Source organism: Condylostylus longicornis, unplaced genomic scaffold (assembly GCF_029603195.1).
Source record: "Condylostylus longicornis isolate FDR11 unplaced genomic scaffold, ASM2960319v2 ptg000077l, whole genome shotgun sequence".
Lineage (NCBI taxonomy): Eukaryota > Metazoa > Arthropoda > Insecta > Diptera > Dolichopodidae > Condylostylus > Condylostylus longicornis.
Genome location: NW_026578045.1, coordinates 160304 through 180312, shown reverse-complemented (window position 1 = coordinate 180312; position 20009 = coordinate 160304). Strand labels below are relative to the sequence as shown.

Sequence of the window (20009 nt, the reverse complement as noted above, 5' to 3'; positions counted from 1 at the left end):
CATAAGTAATATGTGATTCATATGTATTTTTCAATATTATAACATTATGTATTCGTATCTGTTTGTTCTATACAAATATTGACGAGTTCACTTTGAGTATACCAACACTTGAAATTCAAATAATGATGATAAGAATTTTTATTCGTTTATTCATCATAACAAAAAAAAAAATTTAAATTATAGTATCTATATTAATTTAAAAAATATATCATGCAGGTCGTGATTTTAATCTAACATAAATGATTACTATATTATTAACATGTTTAATTGGCTGTTAAAAAAAATAATAAATAAATGGAAAAAACATTCTTTTCATAAGCTTCCACATTATTAATTAATATGTACAATGTTTAAGAATATAAAATTTATATGGCATGTGACTCACAGCATAGATTATTATAAAAATTATTAAAATAGTACAATCATTAATAAAATATAATCTTATGTTATATTACATTTTAAGAAGATCATAATATTATTAATTTTAAAAGTTTTACGATTAAATTGAAGATTGATTGGAAACATTTAAATAGAAAGTAAATTTTCCGAGTTAAAGGCTGTAATATTTTGCAGCTTATGTAAAATTTTGATTTAATGTAACTGAACGCTTGGTGGCGTTTGAAGGCCATATTGAAAACATTGATGTTTTACGGACATTGCGAAAGATCTAATGTGTCGGCTCTGTTTGTGTGTGTAAATATAAAATATTGTAGAATTTACTATCCTATGGATGAATTAGAATCTTTTATAGATACCATTATACCAGCCCCTTTATTGATCAAAGAAAGGCAATTTTAAAAAATTTTATACCAATTTTTATTGTCAATATAATATTGTCAAATTAAGGTACTCGTAAGAATTGAATTTAGTGTTATTCATAATTGTTTGCAAATTATTAAAAATTAAAAAATTAAAATTAATATAAAGTGATTAATTAATTCTAATAATACTAATGTTTATTTATATTTCTCTATTTGATTTCAGATGGCGCGGTAGTGTTTATAAACTTGTATGGAGAGAATTAATAGCATATTTATGTTTATATTATACAATTAATTTAGTTTATAGATTTGCACTAACAGAACCTCAGCAAAGGTAAATACTTAAATAATCAATAATATTGAAATTTATAAAAAAATTTAGTTTTAAGTTGGCCATTTTGAAAATTCATTTCAAACAAATTTTGTATTAAAGAATTTTAATTGATTTTTAATTCATTTTTTTTTTTCTTATAAAATATGAATTCACAATTTCTAAGAAATTGAAAATTTTTACAAAATTAATTATTAATTTACTAATTTTCTTAATAAAAACTAATTTAATTTTTTTTTTTAATTTCAGAATATTTGAAAAAATAAAAAAATATTCAAGCAGTCAATTAGATTCATTACCATTATCATTTGTACTTGGTTTTTATGTTAGTCTTGTTGTTAATCGATGGTGGGAACAATATAGATTATTACCATGGCCAGATACATTAGCATTATTTATAACAACAGCAATTCCAAATAATACTGGAAATGTAAGTTGATTTTCAATTTCAAACTTCTTTAGATTAAGAAATTTTTAGACTCACTTATTATTCAATTATTTTTTTAATAGAATGAAACTGGTCGTTTAATGAGACGAAATATTATGAGATATATGGTTTTAGCATATGTTATAACATTACAAAGAATATCATTACGTGTTAAAAGACGTTTTCCAACACCACAACATTTAGTTGATGCCGGTTTAATGTTAGAAAGTGAAAGAAAAATATTTGAAGCAATGGATTCAAGAAGTCCAATGTCAAAATATTGGATGCCATTAGTATGGGCAACAAATATTATAAATCGTGCACGTAGAGAAAATTTAATAGCATCTGATCATATAGTACAAACAATATTACAAGAATTGTCAGATATAAGACGTCGTTTAGGTGGTTTAATTGGTTATGATACTGTTTGTGTACCATTAGTATATACACAGGTAAGAAGAATTTTTCAATAGTGGTAGTTTTGACCGAATAATTTATAATAAATTGTAGCTTTATTGAATTTAGCCCGGTTTATCAAAATTGTATTTCGATTCTGTTTTGATTTACACTCAAATTTACAGACGATGGACAATATTGCGTTATTTACTTTTTTATTTACTCTTTGCTTATGATAATGACTTTTTGACAATGTCAATGTCACAATATTATATTGTTGTGTATCTTAGTGACAGTTCAAAAATTTTATTATTTTTACCTATTCAATTAATTGTATAAAAACGTAAATCAATATTTGAATTTTAAAAAGAATAAAGAAGATGCTTGAAAGAAAAGCTTTTCAATATTTGAAGAATTATATTAATATTTTTATTTATTATTAAAAAATAATTCTGACAACGGAAAAAATTGACATTTAATTGATTATTTTTGTATTAAAATCAAATGATTGACTCTTTTCTAATTATGTGTATGTGTAATTTTGTGACAATATCTTCAAATTTTTTTGCTATTATAAGTTTAATAAAGACCATATACATATATCTTGCAAAAAAAAAATTAAATTTTATGAATATTAAAGAGTTTTGGGAATACTAAAAAATAAATAGAAAATATAGAGAAAATAATTATCGGTCATTAAAATTTCATTATTAAATATGAATTGCAAATTTTTAAAATATTTTTTTTTTCTTCAAAAATTATAGGTGGTAACACTTGTACTTTATACATATTTTACGGCATCATTAATGGGAAGACAAATGTTGCCAGGCCATAAAGATACTGATGATTTATATTTTCCAATTTTAACAGTATTACAAGTAAGTATAATTATGTTAAAAATAATGTTTAATTTTTTTTCTCTTGGGGTGTCCTAGTATTATTCAACCAATTTCTCATAAGTTCTTGATACTTTAACCCCATTTTGAGTTTACAATCAAAAATTCCTTTTAAACCTCTCTTAATTGTAGAAATAGAATATAGAATCCAGAACTTATTTGAAAAAAGATTCATTTGATTACTCAACTAAAAGCGAATTTGTGTAATTAAAATAAGGAATAAGGCATTATTAACTATATATAATCATTATTATAATTACAATAATGGAAATGATAGAACTTATAATAATAATGGCAGCATTTATTATACAACAAGCGTTAAAAATAAATTTAGTAATACATATTGCTATAATGGCAGAGAATATATATTTATCGCCATTTTTAATTTCTTTTTAGAGTTTTTGCTCATTAGTAGCGTTAAATACAATTTATATAACTTATATTTTGCGAAAATCATCAAAATTAAATTAAAAATCTTAATTTTCTTTTCTATTAATCATCATTTACATTATCTATATATTTTATCATTATCTTAATTCTTGAATCATACACGTGTTTCATAAATTATTTAAAATCAGACTGTTTTTGTTTTTTGCTATATTTACGAACGAATTAAAGCGTATAAAATATCGCGTCGCGTCGCAGTGTCTTGTTAAAAATTTGACATTTTGCTTTATTTTTTGCAAAATTTTTTATTTTTTGCTTATTTCATTGATCAAACAAAAAATAAAGTAGTATTTTTTTGCGGTATTTAAATTTTAATTCGCTTTTAAGATCAGAGAATAAATAAATAAAAAAAACAAAAACGAAATCATTTCTTGTGTAAATAAATTTTAAGAAATTTTTATTACGTTGCTAAAAGTTGTGATTTTAAAATTGTTTTTTTTTTTTTTTTGAAATGAATTCTGTTGAAATTTTTTTTTAGCGTAATAATAATTTCGCAGAATTTGTGAATAAATAATGTTTAAATAGTTAAATCACAATAGTTAAATAGTTAAAGCGTCGATTGATTTAAATAAAATTTTAAACACACTTGACATATTGAATTTCGGAAATCAAGCATTACTTTCTGTATTTTTCGAACAATGTTGATTTGCAAGACGTCGAATGTTACTTTAAGTGCTGATTCAATTAAATTGCGGGTCCATTGCTGGAAATCAGCCTATTGAATTCTGATTTTAACAAGTAAATAATAAGTTGGCAGACGTTAATCACATGGCACGCAGTGTAAATTTTTTAAAACTCCATCCCATCCGGATTGTTATCATCTATATATTCAGGGAAATCTTTATAAAAATGATTCCTTCAGTTATCCCCTCTTCGGGTACTTTGCAAGCAAAAACGAAAGCATTTTACGTTAAAATTTTAAATATTCTGATTTCAGCGTCACTTCTTTTAAATGCAATAGTAATTATGATTTAAAAATTTCTTTTGATATTTATGTAAATATTTTTTTTATGCATACTGTTTTATTTGCTTTGATCTTAAACAGTTCCGAAGAATTTAACTTTTGGTTTTTCTTCATAATATGTGTTAAGAAAATTTAAAATGCAAATTAACAGTAAAAAATAAATAAGTTTAAGCCAAATTTATGTACATGCGGTGTGTATATGGGGAATATTTTGTTAAAAGTGTGTTCTATAAAAATACGTAAGCAAGGAGATACTTTTTTCATTTTAAGTTTAATTTCAAGAACCGGATTTTAAAGATAAATTATTAATCTCTAGAAATAACATTTTTTTTCTAACGAAAAATTATAATAAATTATTAAAATTAATTTTGTTTATTTGGAATTAATTTAATTTAATCTAAAATATTGAGTTAAAATCAATTTTAATTTAAAATTTAATATTAACAAATTTGGAGTGGTGTTAGTATGATGTTATCAAAATATTTTGCAAAACTTAATTGTAGAAAAAAACTTATTTGGGAAAAATTTAATTGCTCATTTTACAACACGCTTAACATGCTTTACATGCTTATTGTCTTAATATTAAACTCTGACATCTTAATATTAGACGTCTTTCTCTTTCCCTTACGTACTGCACCATAATGTATTGCAAATAATTTGTGTTTGTCAAAAGAGTGATTCTCATACCCCGAAAGGAATACAATTTCCACTGAAAATCTCGGTCTTAAACAAAAGCGGTTAGAGACTCTCTTCTCTCTGAGAGGGTGCATTGGAATTACTTCACTACGTATGAGAAAACATACGAATTTTGTTGTTCGTGTTGTTATTATTCCTGAAGAGAACGCTTTTAAAAATATCTAAATTTTTTTTTTCGATTTGTCGGCTAATTATGTTTTCTTTAATTGAATTTATTTTAAAAATTTTTGCGCGTGCTTACTTTAGTATGCCGCACGTGTTTGACTACTGTACAATTTCACTACCCCAAAGTTATTTAAAATTTTTTCTTTTGTTAAATTAAATTATAACTAAAATGATCAGCTATATATCGTGATAAAAAAATCAAATAACAATAATTGATTTTATGTAAATTTTAAGTAAAAAAAAATCTTATTTTTATTGTATGTTTGAATTCGTGACTTTTAAGAAATTTAAAGCTTAAAATTTGATGTTAAAAAGCTTCTACCGTTTATGATTTTCTTTTTTATAGTGGAATATTTTTTAAGCGATTAACTTTAAATTGGTGTTGATCGTAAATTATTGGTAAATATTTTGGGCGAAAGAAGCATAAAAAAATTAAAATATTAATATTTGTGCAAAAATACTTAAAAAAAAATTAAGTTTTTAGCAAAATTTAAAAAAAAAATACTTAAATACTTGAGAATTTTTTGTTGTCGCCTTGTTTTTTTTGTGTCGAAAATAATTTATTAATTTTTTTGCTTAATTTTCCAGAAATAACCATAAAAAAATTTTATGTTCGATTTTTAATAATTTCAGAACTATGATTACACTCATAAGAACTATAGGACCCCCTTTATTATACTTACTATACTCTTATCCATTATACTTACTATAGCTCGTCCATTAAGTGATTACTCGTTCAGATTCACCTTTAATATAGTGTATAAAATTTAAATTCTATAAATTTAAATTGTATTTTGTACAATATTTAAAGCATTATTTTCATCAGACCACTAATCAGAACCTAGGCTTTGCAGTTTTTCGATGCCCGAAGGGGGTGATTCGCCTATTTTTCGTTGGGGAAGAGGTTATCAAATTCGAAGATTTCCAATGGCATAATGGTCAGTGATTAAGACTAACTACCGGATCAATTTTTAAAAACTTTTGGAACTCTTCAGAACGTTTTTATCATATTCAGAACGTTAATTATCATATGACTATATCTGATGTATTTGGTCGTCATAAATTTCAAGCAATTTATAATAATAAACAATCTAAATAAAATTTTTAATAAAAATGAACTTACATAATACAAAATGTATGAAACCGTGTAAAATATGTAAATAAAAATATTGTATAAAACTTAAACTCATAAATAAAAATATGTCAAAAGTTTCTTTTGAAATATCGGATTCTTTGAATAATTTAATAATATCAATAAATACGTTTCAAGTAATACAACAATGAATATTTAATGATTTAACCATTTTTTATTTACGCAAATAATAATAACAGTTGTAAATATATTTAAAATTGGTTATGCAACACGAAATAATATATATTTGCATTCATATTTCAATTTAAATATAATAATGTATTGAAGTAATATCTATTTTTTAAAGAATTTCAAGAAAAACTGGGAAAATAGTATTAGGTTGCCCGTCCGGACGTCCGTAAAAAAATTTATATGCAATAAGGACATAAGGTTTCTAAAAACCGGTGAAATACGCGCTTTGGTTCGAATCTGTGGTGCTAAAAACGAATTCGTGAATGGATTATACTTTGGTTGTTTCACGAAGAGAGGAAATAATTACGGAGGTTTATAAATGCGTAGGCGAATATTTGATCTATACCTAGGAGTTATTCAAGAATATCAAGAGATAGAGGGTGGGCGTGCTCTCTGTTAAAATACATTTAAATTGCCGATTATTTCAGGTGGAGACTCTGAAATTGCTATTAGCGGGAGAATTTAGTTCTGCTAGACCGTTAGCTAGATTGAAAATTTTATGTTATTAATATTTCTTTTGATAGGCATAATATATATGCTGCATAGAGTGTAATTTTATATTTTTTCGTACATCGAAAACTTTTATTGTATATCTTAAATAGAATTTGCATTATTTTTCAATTTTATTTAATTATTACACAATATTTCTGTTAAATAAGTCTCTTCTTTAGTTTCTCATATAATTTTTTTTTATATAATTTGGTTGTAATAACTATATGAATGCTCTAAAAAACGCGTTTTTCTTAGTACTTTTGTTCTTTAAACCACAAAGTCAAATTAAATACAAAAAAATTTATTTATTCATAGTGTATCTGCTAGCATAGACGATTGTGATTGATTTATTAATTTAAATTAAAAAAAAAATAACAAAAACAAATTTTTATAGGTAAATTGGACATAAAACGGTAAATAAATACTCGAATTTTTTAGATTGCGGTGTTATTGAAAGGTGAATCTTTGTATAATTTGTAGCACTAAGGTAGTTGGTAGGAATTTTTGACTGGTTTAGTTGACATGAACTGTAAACCAGGTTTGCTGGGAAGTCGGTTATTCTGCTTCGAAACACACCGGGAGAAATCCCACCACCCTCCTCGCAATTTTTGATTGAGAAATTTGAAAGATCTACTCTTATATTGGTAGCATGAAAATTAATGCTATCAATAATCAGAAACTCACATACTTTAAAAATACTATTGAAAAGCTATAATTATAATGTGAAGATTAAGGAATCAATGTTAATTAATATTTAATTTATGTTAATTAAATTTTAAAAGCAATATTTAGTTTTAAAAATTAATTGTCATTTATGCAGTGCTGTCACTGTCATGCAGTTTTTAAAAGTAGGGCTGACTCCTCCACTTTTTGATTTTCTGCTTAAGAATAGTGTCAGCACAGAAGTAAACACAGAATTAAGTTTTAAAATCTACAAACTTATTTTCAATAAGAATTCATTAAATTTTTAAAATTTCGTATAGAACTTTAAAACTTGTTGAACATACTGCGTTTAAATTATACGTGAGCGGGTAATTGAGTTATTTTATATCGTAATTTTGGCATATTTTCAATAGTTTATTTGTATTGTATTATTTATATTTTCGAATTTTTAAAATATAAAATTTCGAAATTTGACCACAAAAACCTCAATTACACCGAGACGTTATTCAATTTTTTTTTTTTTTTTGTGATTTTAATATAAAATTAAGTAAGCCTATTAATATGAATTAATAAGGTACTAATATTAACTATAATAATTAATAAATTATTTTAAAAAAATTTAATATTGCACCTTAAAACTTTAAGTTGATCATTAAATATCTTCTGTATCTGAGGGTATTCTCATTAATATGTATTTGGTAGACTATAGACTGCCATGAGTACACGCAGAAGATTTCAATCATTGGTTGTGTATCGCTGTACTAGCACGTTTGTACTATACAATTTAGTAATCGATTATATATTTCTGCCAAGCGTACACAAAGGTCGGGGTGACATTAAAGAATTACTCTGAAAATCTTAAATTTTCTAATTGAATGCAAAATGTATCGTTACTTTAAATACGTACGCATGGAATAATTATAGATTTGGGATTACTTTTGCTTTTAGGACCACAAAAAAAATTTGTTTTTGTAATAAATTTACTCAACATATAATTTTAATTTATTTTTTTTTTAATTTTCAGTTCGTATTCTATGTTGGATGGCTTAAAGTTGCCGAAGTTCTTATTAATCCATTTGGAGAAGATGATGATGACATCGAATTAAATTGGTTAATTGACAGACATATTAAGGTATATAATAGTTAAGCGTTCAGTTTTTTATTTTTTTATCCATTTATTTATTTAATGATTTATAACTGGTTAAATTGAATTTAGAAATTCATTATAAGTTAAATATTGTGTCACGACGATTGAATCAAATATTTGATGACACAGCTCTGATATTCTGAGCAGATTTGGTATACCATATCTGTCTACTTCCCTATTTTTTATAATGTTAATTTAAAATTTGATAATATCGTTGTTGACCATTAAATAGGTATGCAGACTAAATTTATAGACATTTATTAATTAATAAGTTTATAGGCAAAATATTGTGGTCTTTATGTATATGTCGAATTAAAGTTCCTATGCTGTAGCCGAAGATATTTTTTATAGCCTTGTTTTGCGTCACTTGTATCAGCTTTAAATTCTTGTTCTAAGCATTTCTGACACTCTTTATCTGAATACAGATATAGAATGTCAGTTTATGGTGCTCCATTCAGTCGTATATTATTTCTGCATGTATTTTCATAGAAGTAAATTTATTATATAAAATTTGTATTTAGATTCAGCGAACTATTTCTATAACACAGGAACAGTATCGGGCCCAAGGAGCTAAAATTTATTAAAATATATTTAATTTAATTAAATAAACTATAAATAAAATTAAATTACTTTTACAATAAACACCACTGAGAATATTTAATTAAATTTTTAATACCCTAGTCAGTGCAAGGGGGTCAAATTTAAATACACCTTTTTATGCAATAACACTAAAAAATTATAAACAAAACCGAATCTAAAGTATTATTCTACTCTTTTGTTTTAATTTTATTTATTATTTTAAATTAAATTACCGCACAACACGTAAAAATATTGAAAAATTTATTAAAATAATTAAAAATTATTAATTTATTAATTACCTAATTATTATACTGCTTTATTTTCCGAAAAGCTCCAATTGTTCTTTAATTATTAAATATGACCTTGAATAATTTATTAGACCTTTAATAACATTTAAATAAAGTGAATATAAATATTGCCTGTAAAATCGTAACCATTGATTATAGAACTGCCGTTTATCTAGAAAAATAATTCTTAAACTTTTACGAGTATTAACGCCTGAAAAAATTTATTAGCACATTATTCCTTGTCTTTAAATTGAAAAATTTTATTAATAAAATTTATTGCAAATACATCTATACTTAATTGCAGTCTGTCTAACTCCCCCTAGCCGAGTCTCGTCTAACTTGAATATCTTTTCGAATTAAAATTGTTGTTATTGGACAATCGCTCTTAAATATTTCATTTTGTTTTTTATATTAGAATTTTCATTGTTTCAAACACATTTACAGTAATATTTACAGTAATATACAGTGCTGTGACATAGTGGCAGCACTGTATATTTAATAAATTTTAAAAATATCCATCACACCTATAATAATTATTGAATGCTGTAATTTTGAACGGAATTAATTAATTAAAATTAAAAATTAAATTTTTTCCCTGACAGTAGTTTATAACACGAATGGTTTCACATTATATTTGTATAAAGAAGTTGCAAATTAATGATAATTATATAATTATAAGTTTTTAAAACAATTCAAATTAAAAGATAATTTATAAATAAAATTTATTTATTACATAATCATTTGTTATTTTATATTTGAATAACAAAATGAAAATGAAGAAGACACCAAAATATCACGATTTTTTTCCATTCGTACTATCTATAAATATGTAATTAAAATATTAAAATTTAAAATTATTTTTTATCATATTTTTATAATTTTTGAATAAACAATAAAGTTATCTGTTATACGAATATAATTTAATAGAATTTTAATATCAAATATAAGTTATTAAAAAACAACAAAAAAATATTAATTATACTTGTACATACATATATATGTCTTGGAAGGTGACAACTTGTTTATTTACCTTAAATATTTTATTTTTAATATAATTTAATTAATTGAAGTCGGTAACACTTTAAAACATGTAGTTTATAACACATAGAAGTTGTCATTTTTTATGGAAAAACTTAATAAATTTGTTCCTATGACATTTGACAATAAAAATGTCAGAATATGATGAATGTCATCTTTGATTTGTATACATGAAAGAAGATTACCGCTTTAAATTAATATGAAAAATTTTTCTTACGTAATTAAATTTCGAATTTAATTTTTAAATATAAAAATACATTACACGTTCGCATATATTTCATATTTTTCATTAGAAATCGAGTACTAAAATCTTTAGCAAGATTATTTATGCTGTTTTCCTTTTGTATTTTTTTTTAATTCTATTAGTTAAGAAAGTAGAAAATGTGAGTTATTGTGGTGAATAATTCTTCCTTGTTGGATTATTCTATTCCTTAAAGAAATTCGATTTCTTTTACGTAAATCATTCTTTACTGTGTGAGAATTATACAAAATTACCAATATGTGAAGAAGTTTTTCGCTCAAGTCTTCTGTTTATAACCTAGTAAATTACAGGGATCAATATTTACATAAAGAATTTGACAGGTTAAAAAGTTAAGCATCGTTGAGCAACATAATATTATGTAAAGATTTTTATATGCGCGTATAGATTTGTAAATTTGAGAATTACCTTTTCAATTCTGTTAAAAGGCAATTATTAAAATTGGATTTTGTGTTTTTAAAATGGCGTAATGTCACTTAATCAAAAAATAACATAACTTTTGTCAATTAGATTTTAAATTACCGTAATATTTTACCGCCATTTCATATAAATATAAAATTCCATAAATTTTAAAATGTTTTAATGAATGAACATATGCGGATGACATTTTACATAAACTTATTATATTTTTTTTTTCTTCTTATTTTAATAATTAACAATAAATTAATTATATAGTTTCCATTATTTTTTTTTTTTAACAAATTATTTATGTGTCAATCAAAAATCATTAAAAAGATTCTCAGAATTATTTATTGTTAAGCGTTTTAATAAATTTTTAGTTTTTTTATTTATTTGTTCATTTTCTTATATTGTTTTTGTTCTGTTTTTCTTTTATTTCATTCAGAAAAAATTTGAAATTTATTTTTAAATTTTCACAATAATGACTGATTTTTTTTTTCCCATTTTCGATTCAACAAGTGTTAAAATAAGCTTCTATATATGTACGTACTGAATATTCAAATGATTGATTTTTCCATTTTTAATTAGTTTTAATATGAAATGAATGGCAAGGACAGTAGAACACCAATTATAGAAGCCCAAAATAATAGTGAAGTTTGTTTCTAACATATTTTCGAATTAAAGTTTGTTTATAACAAACTTTCCAATTACTAAAAAATTTTAAATTCTCCATTAGATTAGATTAGATTAGATTGCAAATTAGCAGGGGTCAACCACAGACCACGTCACTGCAGCCTCAAAGACTTATTGTAACATCCCGCCACTTATACACGTCTCACAAGTCCGAAGATGCTACCACATATCCTCCCAAGTGAACCAATCACCTTCTAGCCAGTGCTTCACAAAAGTAGATAATATGCTCAGCCGTCTCATCTTCATCATGGAAAAATCTACGCAAACGATCTCTAGGTTGTCCCAATTTGTGCAAATAATAGCCAAGCCTGCAGTGCCCAGTGAAGAGGCTCACCACCAACCTGGCCTCCCCCCCTCCTAGACCCCAATAACTCTTTGGTCCTTCCAGGAGACGGAACAGTAATAAAGAGACTCACCTGCCTCATTTCCGACGTCCGATCCCAACATTCTCGTCAATACGTTCCACACTCTTCCACACTCTTATACTACATTTACACTCTTCGGTTTTATTTATATCAGGAATTCGATTTAGTAAATAAATTGATTTGTTACATATCTTAAAACCTTTCAACTATAACGGTCCCTTATTTAGTATTAAGTCACTATTTCAATTTTGGTTATTAAGTTCAAGATCAAATAGAAAAACGTGTATACAGCAAATAATGACGTTAACACTAATAAAACATTACCGTAAATAGATGAGCGCTAAAGTTTGTTTGTGCTCATTATAATTTACTTGCATATACATATTATGTGTTGTGATTTATTGCATGTACTAGAATTTTTACAAACTAAAATTAAACCATATTTAAAACTCTCATGTCCATTTGTGAGAAAAACAAAAAAAAATGAAAACATAAGTTAGAATTCTATGGGAGAAAATGAACTGAGCACAGCAACTAACTAGAAAAATTTTATGGTAATAAATTTAAAAATTAATTATCTAATAGTAAATAGTAATCAGTCATGTCATTCCGAATTGTTACAATGGAAAAATAAAAGAAAATTTATAATATTGTTATTTTACATTAAAATTTTAATCATTATACTAATGAAATAAATAAGAGAACATGAATGTAGTTAAGATGCTGTAATTATTGATAAAGTTAATTAGAAATTCAAAGAAATGACAAAAGGCTATGACTTTTTCCTCTATTGTTTTCAATTTCAGTTTCCTATAATTTTGCATCTTTCAAAACTGCGCGTTTTTTGTTTTGTACCATTAATTAAAACCGCATTTAAGTTTATAACAGTTTCAGAAAAACATAGTTGATGAATGACCAAAATAATATTTTGCTGTATCATTGTATAACAGTTATTGTTATTGCAATTGTATTACAGTTTCAGTTTTTCTATTTAGGAACTAGAATTTTCCATATCACGTTTTTAATCATAAGTATGTGTAAGATTATACAATAAAGTATAAAAGATTAAATAATGTATAACAGAATACATTTTATATAGAAAATGGCATTTCTCTCATTTTCTCAACTAAAAATATCGAGAATTTTGATTTGAAAAGAAAATTTTGAAAATAATTATAATTATTTTAATTTTTAAATAATTCTTAAATTAATTAATAATATATTTAAAATTATGTTTGTTTGTTAAAAACTTCAAGATGCCTAATTCAGTATCGAAATCGAGCGGAGTTATTGATACAGGAATCGAGGTGAGATTTTCTCTCAAATAGTTTCTGCACGATTGTTGTTTCTATTTTCTATACGAATTTTTAACATAAATGTCATTTGAATATGTGTGAGTGTGTCAAATGTCAAATTATTTTAATGATAAAAACTATTAAAATAATAAAATTATTTATTTTGTTTTAAAAATTAAATTCAAAATAAAAAATAATTAAAAAAACGAGAAATAAACTCAAAAATATTTCTTCAATGAAATAAAACACATACCTACATACTTAAAAATTAACTCAACATTGTTTGGTTTTGCTTTGATTGTTTTTTTATATTGCAAATTATATTTTGTTTACATAAATTTTTAATTTGAAGTTTTACACAAACAAACATAAAAAATTCATAAAAAATGAATAAAAATTAAAAAAAAAAAAATAATAAAATTGCACTTGTTAATTTCTGTTTCAATAAAAAGCAAAATAAATAATTTGTTTTTGTATAATTAAAATCTATAACTTCGAAATTGCAGTATTGCTACACAATTCAGCAATAACAAAATAATAAACTCAAAATGTGTATTAATTACTGCAATTTTGAACAGAACAAGAGCGGTTTACCGCAACGAAATGTTAAAATTCATATAGAATACACATAATATGGACAGTATAATGTTCCACGTGTGCGTCACGTTATATGCAAAATACTCAAAAGTAGGTTTTTGCCTTTCCGCTGTTGTTTTGTGTTAACAACAACAGGTTTTAGTTTTCCGCTTTGGTTTGGCTTTTGCACAACTAATTGGACTTCGAACTCAATCGTTAATTCAATGCAATCTTGACTATACGGTTGACAATTTGAACCGAAATATTTAATTCTCGAAATAGTTTGTTGAACTATCGTACAATTCACAATATGACGAACGGTATTTCTTATTATGTGTTTTTGGAATATTAACAAAAATTATTGTATTAAACAAAGAATTCCAATTATGTAAAGTTTTGAGTAAAATACTTTCTGATTCTGATAATCGTAGTCATTCTATATAACTGCCTAATTCATTATAAATGTGTAATAATTCAGTGTTACCATTGTTCTAAAGTCCGAACATCACTTATAATTAGGCGGAATCTGAGGCATAATGGCTAACCGTGGGCTTTCGAAGAGAATGTGTACCTTCGTCTCCCTCTCGTCAGGGTAGCGTTATTTTAATTATATGGCAGAATCCGTACCAGTAGTCTGTAGTAAGCCCTAGTTCGTGCATGTGTATGCTTGATGTACTCAATTTTAATGAGTGAAAAAATATTTAGGTATGAACCTGCATTTTATTTGTACACTAAAATTTTTAACCTACTGATACATAATTAAAAAAAAATTTTCAATGAAAACCAAATTGACATAAAAGAAGTTTTGTGTTTTTTTGTTATGCTTTTTAAATTTTGTAGTAAAATACAAGCAAAAATTTTTGCGAATTTTTTTATTTTTTGTTGCTTTATAACCAAAAATTTTTAATGATGAAATTTGCATTGAAAATATGCAAATAATTATTTATCTTCAATATCGAATTGATTGGAGGTTTATAAAAATTAAATTTTTGTTTTCGGTGTTTTATTATAATTAAAACAAAATTTAAGGTGAGACAAAAATTATGTAGTGTAGAATGGAGAAAGAAATCAGTAAATAAAATGTAGAGGGTGTTTTACAATGCTGAGAGAATTATTAATTAACGCATTCTATTTTAGATTAGATTATTTAGTGACTGCAGCTATAGGTTCTCTTAGGCTAGGTGTCTTATTTTAGTTGTCAAAAAATCTACGTATCAAAGAATCCAAACAAATTCTCCTAAAAAATGGTTAATAATTTTATTCTACTGTATAACTACTGCCAAATTTAATTATGATAAAAATAACTAGAAATCCGGAATTTAATTGTTCTTAAAAATAACAAAATTATTATATTTTCACGTTTCGATAATAATAATTATTGTGTTTTTGGAATAAATTCAAAAAAATCGATAACCTAAAAAAACAAACAATTAAAACTTGTAAAACAAACTTTTGTCAGTGTATTTTTTTTCGATTTTATATAATATTTTCGTAATTGATAATTAAGTTTAGTGTTATTTTTATAAAATATTTCCGAATGTTTTATAAGTTTTGTGAAAATTTTTAAAAAAAGTGTTATGAAAGTAAGATTAGAAATTTTTTGATAATAAATATGAAATATAATCACGTACTGCAGCATGTTTTTAGAATAATTTTGCACTTGTATTTCAATATCATTAAGTCAAATTTTATTTTTATTACCTAATAACAAAACAATGTCGGACAATTGATAAACTACTTTATACCACTTACTTTTAGAATATTTTCAATTCAATTGAAAATTTGAACAAAAAAAAAATCGTAATTTCAAAAGTAGTTTAAAATAAAAATTATAGTAACAGAGTTGAATTTAAGACATTTTCTTAATTAGCAAAACTACCGTGCGACGGTAAAATTAATAACTAAATAATTTTCCAATAACATATAGCAGCGGATCTCTTTGGCCCGGAGCCCTTCTTCGGAATCGAACCCCATACTATTCTTTGAGAATTAAAAAAGGAATAAGAGAGGATTTAATTTTTAGAAAGAGCGTTGTGTCTGTCCAAGGAGCTTCTAAGAGATTTTGACCAGAAGCGATTTAAGAGCCTCTAAAATAAAAACACTTCAAAAATGGGGGGGGGCAAAGCGAGGAAATCATAGTGTATGTGTTCTTTGAATATGTGTGTTCTCGTTCGAAGGAGGAGAGAAATACGAGTACTGAAAAGGAGCTCGAATTTATCTTGATCGAGCGCTGTAGAGTCATGGTCTCGTACGGAGAGAGAATGGGGCACAACGACTCCTTGCTTTGGTTCTTTGCAATTGACGACATTATTCACACACTTAACCCTTGCAGAAGTTGCTTCTTTTATTACTTATTTTCACTGTTACTTTTCTTTGTTCCCGCAAATTCGATTTAATTTATTATTTTTATTAAAATTTTTAAGTTAAATTTTTTTCTTTTTTAACTTTTAAATGCGACAAACATATTGTTAAATCTTAATAAATTCCGCATGTTAATTAAAAATCCATAATAATAATTTAATTATAATTTGTATATTTGATTGTGATAAGTAAAATTCGAGGATAGCAACCTTTCAAGTTCAATATCGCGGAATTATATTTGCGCATGTAAACATGTAATCGTACACGTACATACATACATACATATGTAGATATTTGTTAAAGATTACATACATACATACATAATACATATGTATATTATTTTTAATGAATATTATTGTCACCATTTAATTAATAATTTCAATTTTTAATTAACAAACAAAAAATTATCACATTTTTCTCTTATATCTCTTTCATTTTTTGACATTTTTTTGTTACCATTTTTAAATTTATGTCAAATAACACACATAACGTACAATGAAATATATATAAGTGATTTATATTTTATATTTGTAATTATAATTACTGTGCTATGATTATTTTAATTTACATGTTATTAAAAATATTATTGTTATTATTTTTTAATTTAAAAATGCAATATTAATAGTTTTGGAAGACCTAATTAAAACAGCTGTTCATTTATCAATAACAGATCAGTAAACTTATGTCAATATGTGTGCGTTCTCAATATGTGTTATATGTGGTAGTTTTTTTTGGAGGTCACACACATTTTATCTATGTATGTATATACGCACATAAATGAAAGAATCCGACTTTAAGTTTTATTACAAATATAACTTGGAATTTCCTATATATTATGAAATATATAAAAAAAATTAAAAAATATAAAGAATAATCGAAACAAATAAAACAAAAATAAAATTTAATTGGAGCAGTTTTCAAAATTTAATACGAAAACTGAAAACACCTGAATTACAATGCGTATAATGCATACATATATCATAGCCATATTTATTTATAGCTTTAAATAACAGTAATTGACAATACATGAGAGGAGGCATAACAAAAGAGAGTCATAAAAATTTTGTAAACAAGTTTTTTTTGTATAAAATTTATGAAATTTTTGCCCAAGAAACTAGCGAAGAATAAAAAGTGAGTAAATGCAATTACACTTGTTAAATAATAATGATAATTGTATAACAAATTTGATTAACATACATATATACTTATGTACACATACATGATTTATTGGAAAATCGGATTAATATTTGGTGTATACTTAAAAACTACCTGCCATAATAACTTCTAATCAATTATGATTATATATTTTCCAAGTTAAGCGATAACACATTCACTGATTTTGAATACTCATTGAATTATTGAAATAAGATGTCATCTTTATGTAACTATACACCCAACCTACACTACTGCACATTACGTAGTGCTATATTGCAGTAAATTTGTGAACACATTTAGTGTACATTCGATTTCAAAATTTTAAGTAGTTTTTATTAAATACTTTCATTTGAGAAATAAGTGATATTCAATGAGAAAGTAAGTGTGATAAAAATTAAACTTAAAATAGTATCGTTTAAAATGTCGTAATCTTATAACACTACCTATTGTGCTATATAAATTTAACATTTATATTACATATTTTGACACTTTTATATAGTCGTTTAATTGTAATATATCAGCAGTTATGTTGTTGTGTTGAATTAATGATATTTGTAGAAAATGTGGTTTAATAGTTCAATAATTTTCTTGCCAATTTTCAATGAGCTCATCATTTGTTAAGAGGACATTACTTCCGGAAGTTGGCGTTGACAAATAATCATTAGGGATGACAATGCACCGCAGTCATAAGTTGCATACAATACTGAATATTCTTTCTGGTCTTCAATTTATTATTAACTGAAAAATGAGTCAAGTTGCATGGAATACTGAAAATACTTTCTGGTTTTCAATTCATTATCAACGAAAAAAGAATTTATGCTTCAACCCTTTTTATTGTAGAAACGAAAAAATTTCAATATGGTTGAGTTCAAGTTTGCAGATCTTATGAAGTTCTACAAATGCAGTGCATTTTTGTATTTATACTGCAAAAAGTAGCGCGTTTTTGCTTTTAGAACTTGAAAAGAACTTCAGCAGCATTTGCAGCATTAAATTTGTGCTGTCATTAATAAGAAAAAAATATAACCTTAAATTTTAATAGTATGAAATAAGACCGCGTAATAAGACCGCTTAAAAATTTTTAATTTCTTTAAAAAAATTTAACTTTGTTCAAAAATTTTCATTGAATTTCAATAGTTTCTTCTAAAACAAAATTCAATAGTTTCTTCTTAAAAAAAACTTGCTAATTTTCAAAATTGTATAATGTCTGAAACACTCGAGACTGGTGAGGACATGTAAGTACATATCTACATTATCAAAATTAAATTTTTCAATAAATTTGAAATGGTTTTCTTATTATTGAGATTTAAGGATGAAGAAAATAGCATAAAAAGATGGTCCAGTGCAGAAACCAAACTCCTCATAAATGAAAGACTGAAATTAGAAAACGACTCCTGCTCGGGGCGTAGAAAGAGGAGTGTGATGTGGGGAGTAGTAAAAAATTTGGGAGGTAGTAAAAGTAGATTGTTGTAAAAAATTTCGATGTTTTTTTATTCTGTTAAGTTTTTTTTGGAAGCTGCTTAGTAAGATGTTGTTTAGGAGAAAATTACTTTCCTTTATCTTTTTTTTTTGCCATCCGTATCCATTTTTTATTAATTTTTTTTAAAAAATAAATTAATAATACCAAGGTTTAAAACTAAACTGACAAAATAAAATTGACATGTCAAAAACAGATGGTTGCAGTGGGACGTTTTTATTTTCAGAACTTTTTTTTCAGTTTTTGAATTTTCTTTTGCATAATAGCGCTGAAAACATAAGAACTACTTTTTAAGATTTGCAAACTTGAACTCAACCTATGTCAACAAACACCCTACAGCATTGCATTCACACTGCATAGTCATTTTAATATTCAAATGTCATTAGTGTATAAATTCTAAAATAATAAACTTAAAATAAAATTATCAGTATTTATTCAAATGTGCTGAATTTAATAAATATTTTAAGTCTTAAGCTATTTTTAATTTTATAATTTATGCATATTTTAATTAAAATCAAATAAAATATCAAAAAATTTTCGATGACAAGTTTATTGACGTCAACCGTCGCTATAACATGGTGTAGACAAAAAAATAAAAAGTAGATTTGAAGCTTAAAATTTTAAACGAACCTAAGTAAAGTATAAAAGAGACCGCTGAAAAATCAATAAAAATTCTTAAAGAAATAATATGATTTAGTTATAGGAACAAAAATTTCTAAGAAAAAATATTCAATTCAGTAAACTGTTGTTCAAAAATCTGAAATTTTAATTTTTCTAAGTTTTAATTATAAGAAGCCCTAATACAAAATGTAATTAATA

At 24.8% G+C, this 20009-nt stretch overlaps 1 protein-coding gene across 1 annotated transcript in view; it reads left to right on the top strand.

Annotated features, from left to right (window-relative positions):
• The window catches only part of LOC129612820 (bestrophin-3), a 51494-nt gene that overhangs the window by 22464 nt on the left and 9021 nt on the right, over window positions 1–20009 (top strand). The window contains exons 3-7 of the mRNA XM_055526603.1: window positions 985–1095; window positions 1342–1522; window positions 1603–1971; window positions 2680–2793; window positions 8587–8694. Coding sequence (XP_055382578.1) covers window positions 985–1095; window positions 1342–1522; window positions 1603–1971; window positions 2680–2793; window positions 8587–8694 — 883 coding nt within the window. The remainder of the gene's footprint in view (window positions 1–984; window positions 1096–1341; window positions 1523–1602; window positions 1972–2679; window positions 2794–8586; window positions 8695–20009) is intronic.